General features: G+C 45.6%; 1 protein-coding gene across 6 annotated transcripts in view; it reads right to left on the bottom strand.

The window, feature by feature from the left end:
* Nucleotides 1-13,078, bottom strand: part of FNDC3A (fibronectin type III domain containing 3A) — a 1,314,248-nt gene that overhangs the window by 581,133 nt on the left and 720,037 nt on the right. For all 6 annotated transcript variants that reach the window (XM_085621888.1, XM_085621893.1, XM_085621890.1 and 3 more), the window contains one exon: nt 6,280-6,339. In XM_085621888.1, the coding sequence (XP_085478014.1) occupies nt 6,280-6,339 (60 nt within the window). The remainder of the gene's footprint in view (nt 1-6,279; nt 6,340-13,078) is intronic.

Below are 13,078 nucleotides of genomic sequence, written 5' to 3'. Positions count from 1 at the left end.
GCCGGTTCTGCTGTGACTTCGACACTCTGTGTAAGTGTGTATGTGACACTACTAATTGGGTGTCATCTGCATATGACACCAGTGTCAGACCTTGATCTTTTATCAATTTAGCCAATGGGGTCACATACAGATTGAACAATGTGGGGGATAGCGCTGATCCTTGAGGGACTCCACATGGGAGGAAGAACTCTCCAGACTGAATTCCACCCCAGTAAATTTGTTGTACTCTGGAGTCCAGGAAGGACCTGACACCTACAGCTTTAAGTCTCTGTAGTAAGGCCACATGATTTACGGTGTCAAAAGCTGCCATTAAATCAAGCAGAATTAAGACAGCTCTGCCACCTTCATCCATGACCTTACGAATCTGCTCTGTTGCAATTATTAAAGCAGATTCTGTAGAATGTCGTGATCTAACGCCATGCTGAGAGGAGTCCAGGATATTATTAGAATCCACATACTCCATCAACTCCTGGTTCATGGCTTTCTCCAGTATTTTTGACGGCAGTGGGAGACAGGATATAGGTCGATAGTGCTTGGTGTCCTGAGGTTCCAATGAGTCTTTCTTTAAAATGAGTCTTATACAGGCCTTTTTCCATCTCTGTGGAAAGACTCCGGATCGTATGGTCTCATTAAAGAGAGGGGTCAAAACAGCACTTATCTCTTCTGAGGCCAGACGTAGTATGTAGGGGGGACATGGGTCAAGGGGTGAACCTGACTTAGTTTGACTTAACAGGTTGGTTACCTGTTTTTCATTAAGCAAGGAGAACTGGGACAAGCTATTCAAAGTTGGAGAGGTCTCAGTTAGTTCTCTGTTGTCTATTCCCAAGTTTACTGGCAGGTTCTGGAGTTCGTTATAAACTGCTTGGACCTTTTGCTTAAAAAACAGAGCCAGTTTGTCAACAAAATTTTGATCTGGGACAAACGTTATGTCACGTGGACACTTAGGTCAAACTGATACTGTTTTAAAAAGTTCCTTAGGGGAATTGGTGGCCTCTTGAATTTTTTTTTGTAAAATATGCCGTCTTGGCCTGTTTTATTGCGGTTTTATACTCCTCCAAGGTTCTATTATATTCCTTCCTATGCTCTAGGCTATAGTCCGATCTCCAGATCCGCTCCTGGCGCCGGCATTTAATTTTAACAAGCCTGATCTCTGCTGAATACCATGGAGAGGTGGCTAGTCTCCTCTTAGGTTGCTTACTTTCCTCAGGGGCCAGCTCATTTACCACCTGGCTGACCCATTTGTCAAAATTATTTGCCCCGTCATTACTATCCTCCATGAGGGGGAATCTATTCGTCAAAATTGTAATGAACTCTTCTCTCTGTATACGAGCCCAGGGGCGAGCTTTAGCTAACAGAGGGCAATCCCTTCAGCCATTAATAGGTGAATTTATTTTTACTTTAAAATGTATTGCCGCATGTTCTGACCAGGGTACGGACTGCACATTTCCTACTTCAATATGATCATTGCTAGTAAAAATACCGTCCAGCGTGTGTCCGGCTTGGTGGGTAGGCTCGTGTACAATCTGGTTCATTCCATAGCCTGCCATATTGTCAATTAGTCTAGAGGAATCTGGGTTGTTATTTTCTTCTAAATAGAAGTTAAAGTCCCCTAAGACTGTAAAGGTGGTAGTATCAAGGCAGGATTCCAGAAAGGTTTGCAGTGATCTAGTGAAAGGCGCTCTCATCCCTGGCGGCCTGTATATCAGTAAACCAGGTAAGAGTTCTTGGTTATTAAGTTTTACACTAAAAGACATAGCCTCTGCCTCCTATGTAGATTCCACTCTAAAGTTCACCTTAAAATGAGAGCGATATATCAGTGCGATACCACCTCCTGTTGCTCCTTCCCTTTCTACTTGTGCCACCAAATAGCCAGCTGGGACTGCAATGTTCCAGTCTGGTTCAGAGGAAGGAGATGCCCACGTTTCGGTGAGGAACACCAGATCTGGGCTAGCAACTGATATTAAGTATTCCAGTTCATATTTATGCTTTTACATGGATCTGGTGTTTAGCAGGATGCAATTGATTACATTAGATGTTTTACACAGGATAATATAAGCTGAATTTCCAGTATTTTGGCTCTCGGTGTAGTTATAGGCATTATTTGCCTGATTGGTCAAAAGGATACTGTTGTTTTCGTCCTGGTAGCAATCTATAACCTCTTTGTTAAAAAGCTAAAAGCAGTGTGCAAATTTCAATTCCTAAGTAAAGTGCAGTGTGCAATTTTCAAGCAATTTTCATACAGCCTCAATGTGGTGCTAAGCAACAGCTCACGACCGCTTTCCTCACACCCCCCTCCTCCCACGCTGCACGGTCGCGCCAGCGTGTGTTTTATAGTCTTGCCGCGGGAACTAGAGGCTGACCCCGATCGCGGCGGGCCCGCTCTTACAGACGGCCACCGCAGGGTCTCTAGCAGGTAACTTTTACAGTATTTCTAAAATCGTCTTTGTTAAAAAGCTAAGATCAGTGTGCAAATTTCAATTCCTAAGTAAAGTGCAGTGTGCAATTTTCAAGCAATTTTCAAACAGCCTCCATGTGGTGCTAAGCAACAGCTCACGACAGCTTTCCTCACACCTAATTATAAAGATGAACTAATGCCTAATTATACATTTTAATCATAATATTCCATAGTGTTTCAGTTGTACCCTACTTCCCATCAGTCCCTACACTGACCAATGGAAAACCTAGCAAGCGCATAGTGATCAAAAGATCCGTCTAACCCCGTAATTGAGCCTACATCATTTATTTGTGAGTGTATTTCCTGCTAAGATAGCCAAAACAGGGTACCTGCTCTCACAAGCTCCCATGTCAAATATTTGTTTATGCTGTTATCATGTCCATGAAAATATATCAATCCCCTGCACAACGAAGGCTCATATCCAGAAATCCTGCATCATCAGAGCTCAGCAGAATCAAATAGGTACTTCACACGTATCGCTGGTAGTGTGGTTTGTAGCAGCTGCCTGTTCAAATTCAGTGAGGACACATTTCCTGACTCAGAAATTCTGGAGTCCACCAGTGCATAGTGCAGAGATAAATAGTTTTGTGGATTAAACTAATCCTCGACCTCCCCAGACGGACCCACATCACACCCACACCTCAAGATGCAACACTGGCTTCTGATCCAGAAGAGATGTCAGATGTTGACCCAGGCATACAAAGCCCTGCACAATGAATGACCAGCATACATCAACAAATGCATGACCTTCCACCAACCAACCAGACATCCAAGACCCCACTCCCTGTTCCTCGCAGACACCTCCCGGTTTCGCCAAGCTAAGAGTGGAAGGCGATCTTTCTCACGCCTGGCGGACAAAGTTACAACAACCTTCCCCTGCACCTCAGGACTGCCTCATCGCTCCAACAACTCAGGAAAGGACTCATATCCCTGCTGTTCGAATGAACAGATCACCAAGTAGCAGCTAGCAACTCAAGCACTTTGAAACCCTCATGGGTGTTTTGCCTCACTTTATAAATGATTGATTGAAACTTTCCGGGGCATTCATTCAAAACTGTTTGTTTCTGTAGGACCCTGTATGTGTCTGCCATGCCTTTCACCTTCAGTGCCATTTTTATGACTCTTTAGCTAGAGGGTGCATTTGTAGTTTCCACACTTTTACTCATTCTGACTTCGTCTTTTCAGCTTCACTAATTTAGTGCAGGTCCACTCTTACAAGGCTTAACTCAATGTTGACTGCATCAGTTTATCAATTTTATTCTGCAGTGCTACACATATTTCTCTCATTGTGTTGAAGAAAACACATCAAGAGAGTTCAGATTCCACAGTGTGCTGGATTGCATTCACCCACTCAATGGAATCAGCCTCAAATCTTTCCTCCTTTCTATGGCCAGTAGTCAAATACTTGTTGCCTATGTAAGCTATCCCTGAATTCTGTAAATTTAAGAGGTAGCAAATGATGTCTTGTACTTAGATGGAAGAGGGTTAACATTGTTCAGGATGTCCTTAGGCCTACTGCAAGGTGCCGGCTGAGGAGGAATGTCCAGTTATGTAGCGTCCTCAAAGACAAATGTTTGCTTTCTAGGCAAAGTCATACCAGTGGTAGAGATCTGGCTGGTGTGTGCCTTTCATCAAGCCCCTGTTAAAGCTTTTTGAGGATAGGTCTCTCCTTGAAGTCTGCTGTCTACAATTTCGGAGCCGATGTTGGTTTTGGCACGGACGCTGCTTTCGGCCTCGAATGTACAGCGCTGACATGTGGTCGCAGACTCAAGGGCCTATAGGGTCGACAAGCTTAGTTGGATCCTGCTTCCGCTCTGATGCCTTCCCTCCGTGCCGACTAGAGCCCAAGAATGGTGGCGCAGCCAGGTGTGACAATAGCTTGCACAAGGGGCTCTAGACCTGAGCACAAGAGGGTAGTTTTCAGCTTTGAGGTGCGGCCATGCATATGTATTTGAGGCCTGTGTAGAGCTGTGGGTATGAATCGTATTTGTACGTCCCAGCATAGCCTTGTTGTGAGGCTCGGGTCAACTGAGGTAGATACCGGGTCTTTAAGGGCACCTCTTTTTCCTCTTTGAGTTGTTTCTCCTCCGGCTCTCAGGAATCGTATCAGCTTATCTCAGGGCTGGGTTGATGACTCACCAAACTCCTTTTCTTCAGAGTTAAGTGGGTTTTCCTTGCTGTTTATGTCTGGAATTTCCTATGATGACTGAAACAGATGGAATGGAGGTTGGCCCAGTGCTAACTTCATTGGCACTAAGAGCATCTCTTTCTAGGGCATACATTCCATCATGCTCTGTGTGTCTTCATTCTTCGGTTTCGATAGGGAAGATGCGAGTCACTGAAAGGCTTGAGCGCCTCGAGGGCTGACTGGCCCGGTCTCTGACGACTCTATTCAAAATGCTGGATGAAAGGGAGTACACGTAGAGAACTCTTCTCGGCGACAGGCCCTGGGAACACAACGATCACTAGCGAATGCAACAATATAGGGAGCAACTCTGATACATGTCTAAACCCGATGGCAGGGAAAACAATCTAACAATGAAGTAGGTGTCCTAGCACGTTCACTACCAAACTGAGACCTTGTGACTCGAAAGACTTCTTTGAAGAAAAACAAGTTGCAACAGTCTGAGTCCAACACAATGGCAGAAGAATGCAGAGCATGTGTGTCTGCAGTCCAAAATGCTACAAACATATTAATGCTCATAACTCTTGTGCAAAGACTTTCCCATTCTAGGACTCGGTTCAATGATGATAACTCAATCAATCAATCAGTACTTGTTAAGCATGGGTTTGCAGGTCCGACTGGGCGCTGTGGTTTATTCGAAGAGCCAGGTCTTGAGATCCTTCATGAATTGGGTCAGAGACGGTGAGAGCCTGAGGTGGAGAGGCATGGCGTTCCAGCATTTGGCGGCGAGGTAAGAGAAGGATCTTCCTCCGGTCCTGGTCTTGCAGCCGAGGCATTAAATAAGGCGAGTATATACCACCAAAGAACAAAAATAGATTTACTGTCATAAACCAGCCTCATTTTGTCTGTTTTAATCGTAGGACATAGTCTGCTGTATTTAATATATAGTATACTGTGTGCCTTTATATTGATGGAGGAAAGTTGCAGACCCAAGATGATCCAAACCACTTCTCTCTGCGGAAAGATACGTAATCTTCCTGAGACTACACCCATTGGCTAGATGAATACAGTTCTTTTTCAGTAAGTCAATCTAAAACTTTCCCTACTATAGTTACACGAGCAAACACAACTTTGCTGGAATAAACATGGTAAGGTTTCAGAGAATGCAGAACAGACAGGCCATTTGTTACTTCGAGGGTATCAACCAAAAATTACATAAAATAAGTTTCAGGTGGTTAATATGGCAGCAGACAGGAGTTGCACACCGACACCTTTGGAGATTATGCAAAAGAGGGTAGGGAGAAGGTATTTCTTGGGAGCGTTTCCCATTTATCTTAAAAGGTCAGTGGGTAAATAGAGCTCCATCCAGTACAGAAACTTGTTTTGCAGTTACATACACACTTACATCCCAGGGCCTAAAAACAATTAATTGGGAAGTGTATTACTACATGCAAGCCAAGTGAGGCCAAGTAGAATTTGAGCATTTTATACAACTAAATCACCCAAGCTTAAAGGCACCTTATTATAGTTTCAACCAAGAGAATTGAACAACGGATTCAGAATTTAACAGTTAACTCTGTTGGCATGCAAGAGTATCCATGCAAAGTTGACTAAAACAGCAAATATTAACTATATAGGGAGCCTCATTTAACTCAAACAGCTCTCCCTCATAATTCTTTTTTTAAATATGCTGCATTACCTTGCATGGTAATCAGTTGCTGGCTTTAGATCATCAACAGTTACACAGTTCTTTTCTCCACTGAAAAATAGGTTAGAGGAAAAGGTTAAATTGAATTATACCCTTTACCGTGTCACAAAAACACACATTAAAATACTTTACCAGAAATCATTCTTCAACATTCTTTCATATTATTTGCATGCACTTGTCATTATAAATGTTATTTCATTCATGCAAGAAGGACCATGGAAAAGAAAAGGTTACTTACATGTTACTTTAGTTTTCCCACATGGGTATCTTCCAGATAAGAAATCCACCTACCTGCATTGGTAATGTTTGGTAAACAATGATCTGTAGAAGAAAACAAGTATTTTTGCGAACCATCTTTCTGAAGGTAATGTTTTCTTCTTGTATATAAAACTTGTTCTAAAGACTCTTTCTATGTTTAGCTAATCGAGGACTAGGATCTGGACAATGCATCAAAAGATATGCAGTGAAGACAAAGTCACTGACTTCCAGGACTCCCTAACAAAACACCCCTTACCAATAGTGTGGAAACTGCTACTCCCCTGAAAAACTAAGAAATAATGCAGTCACGGGGGTCATATTTACTGCTGTATGACACTAAGTTATACAAGCTATTCTACATCTGCTTGAATACCTAGACCCCTTTGGCAGTCACCATGAACAACAAATAACTACACTTACATGTAATATATAATAAATGGTTGTATGCCGTTACAATGCAATTGTTTACCCTGACTTGCTGTTGGGGTTGCGCTGGATTTTCGAATAGTATAATTTACTATTCCAACTCCAGTCTGTGCAACAGTAGGGAAGGTTTTGGAGTTAAATCGAACACCTTCTACCCCCTACAGCAAGCCATTTTCGTTGTAATGGCATGCGGGGTAAAAGCATGCATTGTAAAGTATGCGGTGTAACGGTTGTTTCCCATAATAAATAAATGCGATACTATAAAGTCCACAACGTACTCCATAAGCTTCAGGTATGAAGGTTAAGAGGGCTTAAAGAAGGCTATGCTTTGGCTACAAAGGAGAACCCATGAACAAATTAATTACTGGATTTAAATCATTAGTAATAGAGGGGACTGTAGGGATGAAAGTTCTTACATCACTACTGAACACTGTGTCCCCCTTCTAACGTTTGCTATGCTACCTGTTTTCTTAGTGAGCCTAATATTTTGGAGTACGGTGAAGGGGCAACTGATTTTGGCTTCTGCCTCCAGTAGAGCACAAGGCTCTGCTGGACAAGATGTACAGTGTTTGTTCATCCTTAGTCGATGCTAACTATAATACCCCTCACCAGGCAATAGGAAGACTGATGGTTGGCTGTTGCTGATTTATAGCATAGGCTCGGTGTAGTGTTGTCTAGGGTGCCTGTAGCCCATCTGGGAGGGATTGTGGTATCTACTTTTTAACACAAGCAGGTCTGAATTCAGTTGGAGAACAACAGACATTCGTTGAGCAACTCTGTCCTGTGATATGTCTAGAGAAAGGATATTCCTGCTTTTGATGTTTGCACCGTGTCATACTCAATACATATCCCTGTGGCTGACAGTGCACTTCTAACCCTCTCTTATGCTAGAATGCATATAGATATTGGACAGACTCCATTTATGAGGTTTGCATTGCTTCACCTGCAATTAAAATTCCTATGAATATTTCGTGCCTGCTCCCATCCTTCAGTGTGAGCACATCCAGACAGAGATGAACAGCACTGACTGGCTAGAGGTTTAGAATCTGAACACAGCAGCCACAGCTTTTGATTGTCACATTTTTCACAAGACCACAAATTAACTGAAATCTGTAGTGCTCTATTCCCCAACCAAAGCTGGATAATACGGTCAACAATATCCTGTTTCAGTTTCCCGTCACAGTGTTTCTGTACGTTCCTAATTATGAAGACTGACTAGTTCAGTTTGTAACTCTGCCAAATGACCAGTTATCACCAAAGAGTCACTGTCCGTGAGCAAAAATAGCTAAATGAAAAGCCATATGTTATGTAATACATGTTGGTATCTATTAAAACAAGCATTCCGGTTCCCCTTGCGTTGACAGTGGATTCCAAAAAACCTAGGAGGTTATCATTTACCTCTAAAAGGTTAATTACAACAATCCTCACTCCATGGCGTAACATATTAAAAAGAGATGACATCCATGAAATGTATGTACAGTGATCGAAAGATACTAGCCTAGTTTACAGTTCTTAATAGATTTGAGTCCACTGTTAAGTATAATCAGATAAGCAGACATGGCTACTGGTACTAAATACAAATACTGAGTTTGATCCTTCCACTAGTGATCAGGAATTGAAATTGGGGGGGCGTGGCTTGAAAGTAGATCATGGCAGCAGCTCTGTAGAAGTGCGCCTCACACTAATCTGCCATTTCTGGACCCCTTTTCCTCTGGGCTCTCAATGCCAGATCGAGCTCTGAGGCGTGGTGACTCCTTCCCCATTGCTGCGCCAGTGTGGGTGGCTGCACTGAGCGGAGCCCAACATCACTGACGCAGGGGACCGCGCAGCGTATGAGAATGGAAATGGAGTTGCGCCAGAGTGGAGCGGGATGCCAGTGAATGCAGATTGAGGGGTGGACGTTTCCAGGGGCGTGCCTTCTGCCTGATCTTCCGTCTGCCCTTGTCACTAACTTTCCTTGGGGCTCCCCAGGCAGGACTGGTCACTGAGAAGTGGCACTGTTAGTCCCCACAGCAGCTACCAAGCCACTTTCTCCGTGCTCCTGATAGGTAAGGTAAAAAAAAACATATTTTCATTTAGTCCCAGTACATGACAATAGACCTGATTAAGGCCTCAACATAAGTCAATGGGAGAAACACATTCTCCCTATTATTTTAAAAAAAATCTCCCACTTTACCCTTTTAAAATGTTGGCATGTATGCACGCCACCCCAGTTGGGACCAAGCTCTATGCAAATCAATCTAGACCCTGCTCTACACAGGAACAGTCAAGCCCGAAATTGCCCAGCCAAGTCCTCTCTGGACCGGAAACAAGCATCCTAGGACGGGTTTTGGGTTATCATCCCTCATCAGCCAGGCCAGCCTGAATTCAGTTGCATGGCAAGAACGGGACCCAAGTCTGGGCATCCCCGTCCCACTCAGGGTGACAAATGCAAAAAGAACAATTGAGGGACGCCAGGGAACTGAAGAGTGAGGGGCTGGCGCTTTTGAGGAGGGGGGTGCCTCCTTAAGATCCCCCGTCTGCCCTTGTCAGTACCTTTCCTTGGGGCTTCTCAGGCAGGACCGGACCCCAGGACGTGGCGCAGTTTGGCTCTGTAGCGGGCTGCACGGCAGCAGCCGAACCACATGGGGCCCAATACAGCCGCCTGAGAGGAAATAAATGCAAAAAGAACAACTGATGGACGGAATGCTGAATAATGTCAAACACTCACCCACAGTGCAGAGATCTGGGCCTGAATCCATCGTTTTTGTGCTCACCACGCCACACCCCTGTGTGAATGCAGCCATGTGTAAATCAGTCTTGACCGGGATCCCTATGGGAACAGTCCAGCCCTAACTGCCAGGTCGTCTGTTCCCATGGGGAGCAGAGTTGAGACGGATTTGCATATGGCTGGGTCCAAACTGGAATAGCATGGTGACCAAAAAAACGAAGGATTTAGGACCAGATCTCTGTAGTGGGGGTGAATGTTTGACAGTATTTGGCATTACGTACAACATCTTATTGTGTTGCTAAAGTCACCCTAAGTTGAAAGGATATGCCCAGACGTGGGTTCTGTGCTCACTATGCCACTGGATTCAAGCTACCCTGACTGATGAGGGATGATACCCCGAAACCGGTCCCAGGATGCTTGTTTCCGGTCCAGGAAGGACATGGCCTAGCAGTTCCGGCTGGACTGTTCCAATGGCGAGCAGGGTCTAGACTGATTTACACATGGCTTGGTCCAAACTGGAAAAGCATGGTGAGCAAATAAACAGCGGCCCAACTGGCACGGACAAGCGCCTCAGGGTGAATTGGAGGCTGGGTCATGCAGCTGGGGGTCCGTCCAGAGCAGTGTGGGTCCACCTCTGGCTGCCGCTGCTGTCGGTCGTTGCTCTCCCACACAAGCGGCCTACCTGAAGGACCGCAGAGAATGGACATTGAGGGCTGGGATCGGAGGAAGGACCTGGGAGGCGGCATGACTGTCCTACTGCAGGGGTCCTGGCTCTTTGGCACAAGGAGTAGGGGCATCTGGTGGTGTGGATGTGGCCTGTGCCAGGCCAGGAGCTACTGCACTGTGAAGGTGACCCCCTGCATTTTAACTTTCCCTCTGCGGATGGTCGTTGACACTGGCCTATGCTGCAAAACGTGAACGACAGAAAGCAAGACTAGTGGTCTGTGGAATCGGCTTTCCACTATTTCTATGTTTTCCTCTCTTCATCACCTCCGCCCACGAGTCCCTACTACTCTGCATTGTTACCTGGATCCTGCCACTGGGCCCGAGTGCCCCATCAGCAAGGGGAAGGACAAGGGGATCTGCCAAGAGGAGGGATTGCTGTGTGGACACACCGAGCTGCACCTCCCTGATTCTGCTGTGTTCCGTTGTAGCTCTTGCCCCTTGTGATAAAAGACGGTAGGGACCTGGAGTCGGTGGCGTGATGGGGCCACAGGGCCCCCCGCATTGCGTGGGACAGTGGGGGAAGAAGAGGGACCTGAGCCGTGCCCAGATGACGCCCCTCTGAGACCCTAGCAAGCGGTGAGTGACAAGTGTTTAAGTAGGCTGTCTGATGCGCTGTGGTGCAACGCCCTTGGTGTGACAGAATCCGTCTCCAGGATAGAGGTGGGGCTATTCACACAGTGCTCTTTCCAAACAGTGTCTATAAAGAGCCATGGCAAGCGATAAACCTTCATCCCCAGCAGCTCAACAAAAGATTGATAAGTACACTAAGCAAACTGTGGCACTGGAGGAAGCTGGAGCCTTACCAGGAGAGGTTGCTGGTCCAGTGGGCCTCCAGACAGCCTCTATCCGCAAGACAGTCCAAGCCCTCAAAGTGATGATGAAGGGCAAAATGGGGGAGCCGAAAGTGGACTCCGCTAAAAGAGTCACAATGGTACAAGGGAGGGTGTCTGAAACTGAAGACACTGTCAAATCACATTAACCCCGTCTAGCTGTCTTGCAAAAACTAGTCAGTCAGTTGGAGGCAAGAGTGGAAGACGCAGAGGGTAGGCCCCGACGCAGCAACTTACGAATCGTGGGATTCCCGGAAGGGGCGGTCGGGGGCCACTACAACTACTTTCATCTCAGACCGGCTGAGGAGCTGGATGCCAATTTCAGAGGTCTTCTCTTGCTTTCTCAAAGAGAGCGCACACAGGGCCCTCACAGCCAAGCCCTCAGGGGGCTTCACACCCGACCCTTCATTGCCCGCATCCTCAACTATGCGGACCGGGATGCTGTTCTCCGAGCAGCATGCTCTCTTGGCACAATACCTATCAGTCCTCCCCAGTAATGATATTCCCGAACTACACCTTGAAGGTCCAGCAGTAATGGAGATCCTTCCAAACGGTGAAACAGAACCTGCAGGCCCTGAACATGCAGAGGACGGGGGTTTAGGGTCTGAAACTGAAATGGACCTTACATGAAATGCTGCTGCACCTAATCCCCTGTGGCCCCCGGCCTAACCCAATCAGTTGAATGATATGGGGTCTGCACGATTTTCCTACAAGACTAAATGGCGGTGCTAAGAGCTGGTTGGTAATCCATGCACCCATTTGATTTTGTGTTTGTTGCTGTTTTTGCATTTGTTTGTGCACACCCAGCCACTTCTGCAAAAGTAACACATGCGGGAAGTCCGGGTGGTGTGGCTGGCCACGCGCATTCAGATATACCAATGGGGGGATAAGGCTAGAAACACTCTTCACTGGCTGTGTACACCCCACACTGCGAGTAATCCTATATCCTACATTGATATTGAACTAGGTTTACGAGTTACAGGCAGCACGGACATAGCACAGGTCTCTGCTAAATACTTTCAATGATTGTATAGCCTTGATCAGATAGGGAGGCGGCCGGATCTGCAGTGCTTCAGACCAAACATTAATTAGCAGACAGGGAAGTGTTAGAAGCAGATGTCACCCTGAAGGAACTAGGGACGACCTTGGAACAGCTTCAACTAGATAAGGGCCGGGGCCCAATGGGTATCCGGCTGAGTTCTGGAGACTGCTTTGGCCTTAGGTTGGCCCACATCTGCTGGAGACATTTCAGGAGGCTCTAAAGAGGAGCCGGCTGCCTAGAGATCTGTGGACGGCAGACATAGTGGCGATCCTGAAACTGGGATATAGCGGTACACGTTGAGAGGAATACAGTCCTATTTCACTGTTAAACACGGAGATTAAGGTCTAAGCTAAAGTACTGGCCACTAGGTTGTCTGGAGTGATCGAGAAATTGGTCCACCCAGATCAGTCAGAATTTATGCCCCGAAGAGCAACTAGGCCTAATATCAGAAAAGACCACAACACTATCGAAATGAGTGCTAGCCTACCAGGACATCAAGCCCTACCCTTGGTTGACTTCCAGAAAGCGTTCCACTCAGTTGACGGATTCATTTGTTATGATTATGCATGATTAATTAAAACCGTTACATACACATAACAGTAACAATTTCATATACGTAATTCAATGGATAAAAACAATGTTAAAAGCCATCATTATGCAATATGTTAAATTTCACATTTGGGCATTACTCACTTCAACAGATCTAAAGTGCATGTGTGTCAAAGAAAACTAAGCTAGCAAGAGTTTTGCTAAATTAAGCAGCCATCATTATACATCCTGTTAAAATTCACGTTTTAG

The sequence above is a fragment of the Triturus cristatus genome, chromosome 8 (genome assembly GCF_964204655.1).
Source record: "Triturus cristatus chromosome 8, aTriCri1.1, whole genome shotgun sequence".
NCBI lineage: Eukaryota > Metazoa > Chordata > Amphibia > Caudata > Salamandridae > Triturus > Triturus cristatus.
This window is presented reverse-complemented; position numbering and strand designations above follow the sequence as displayed.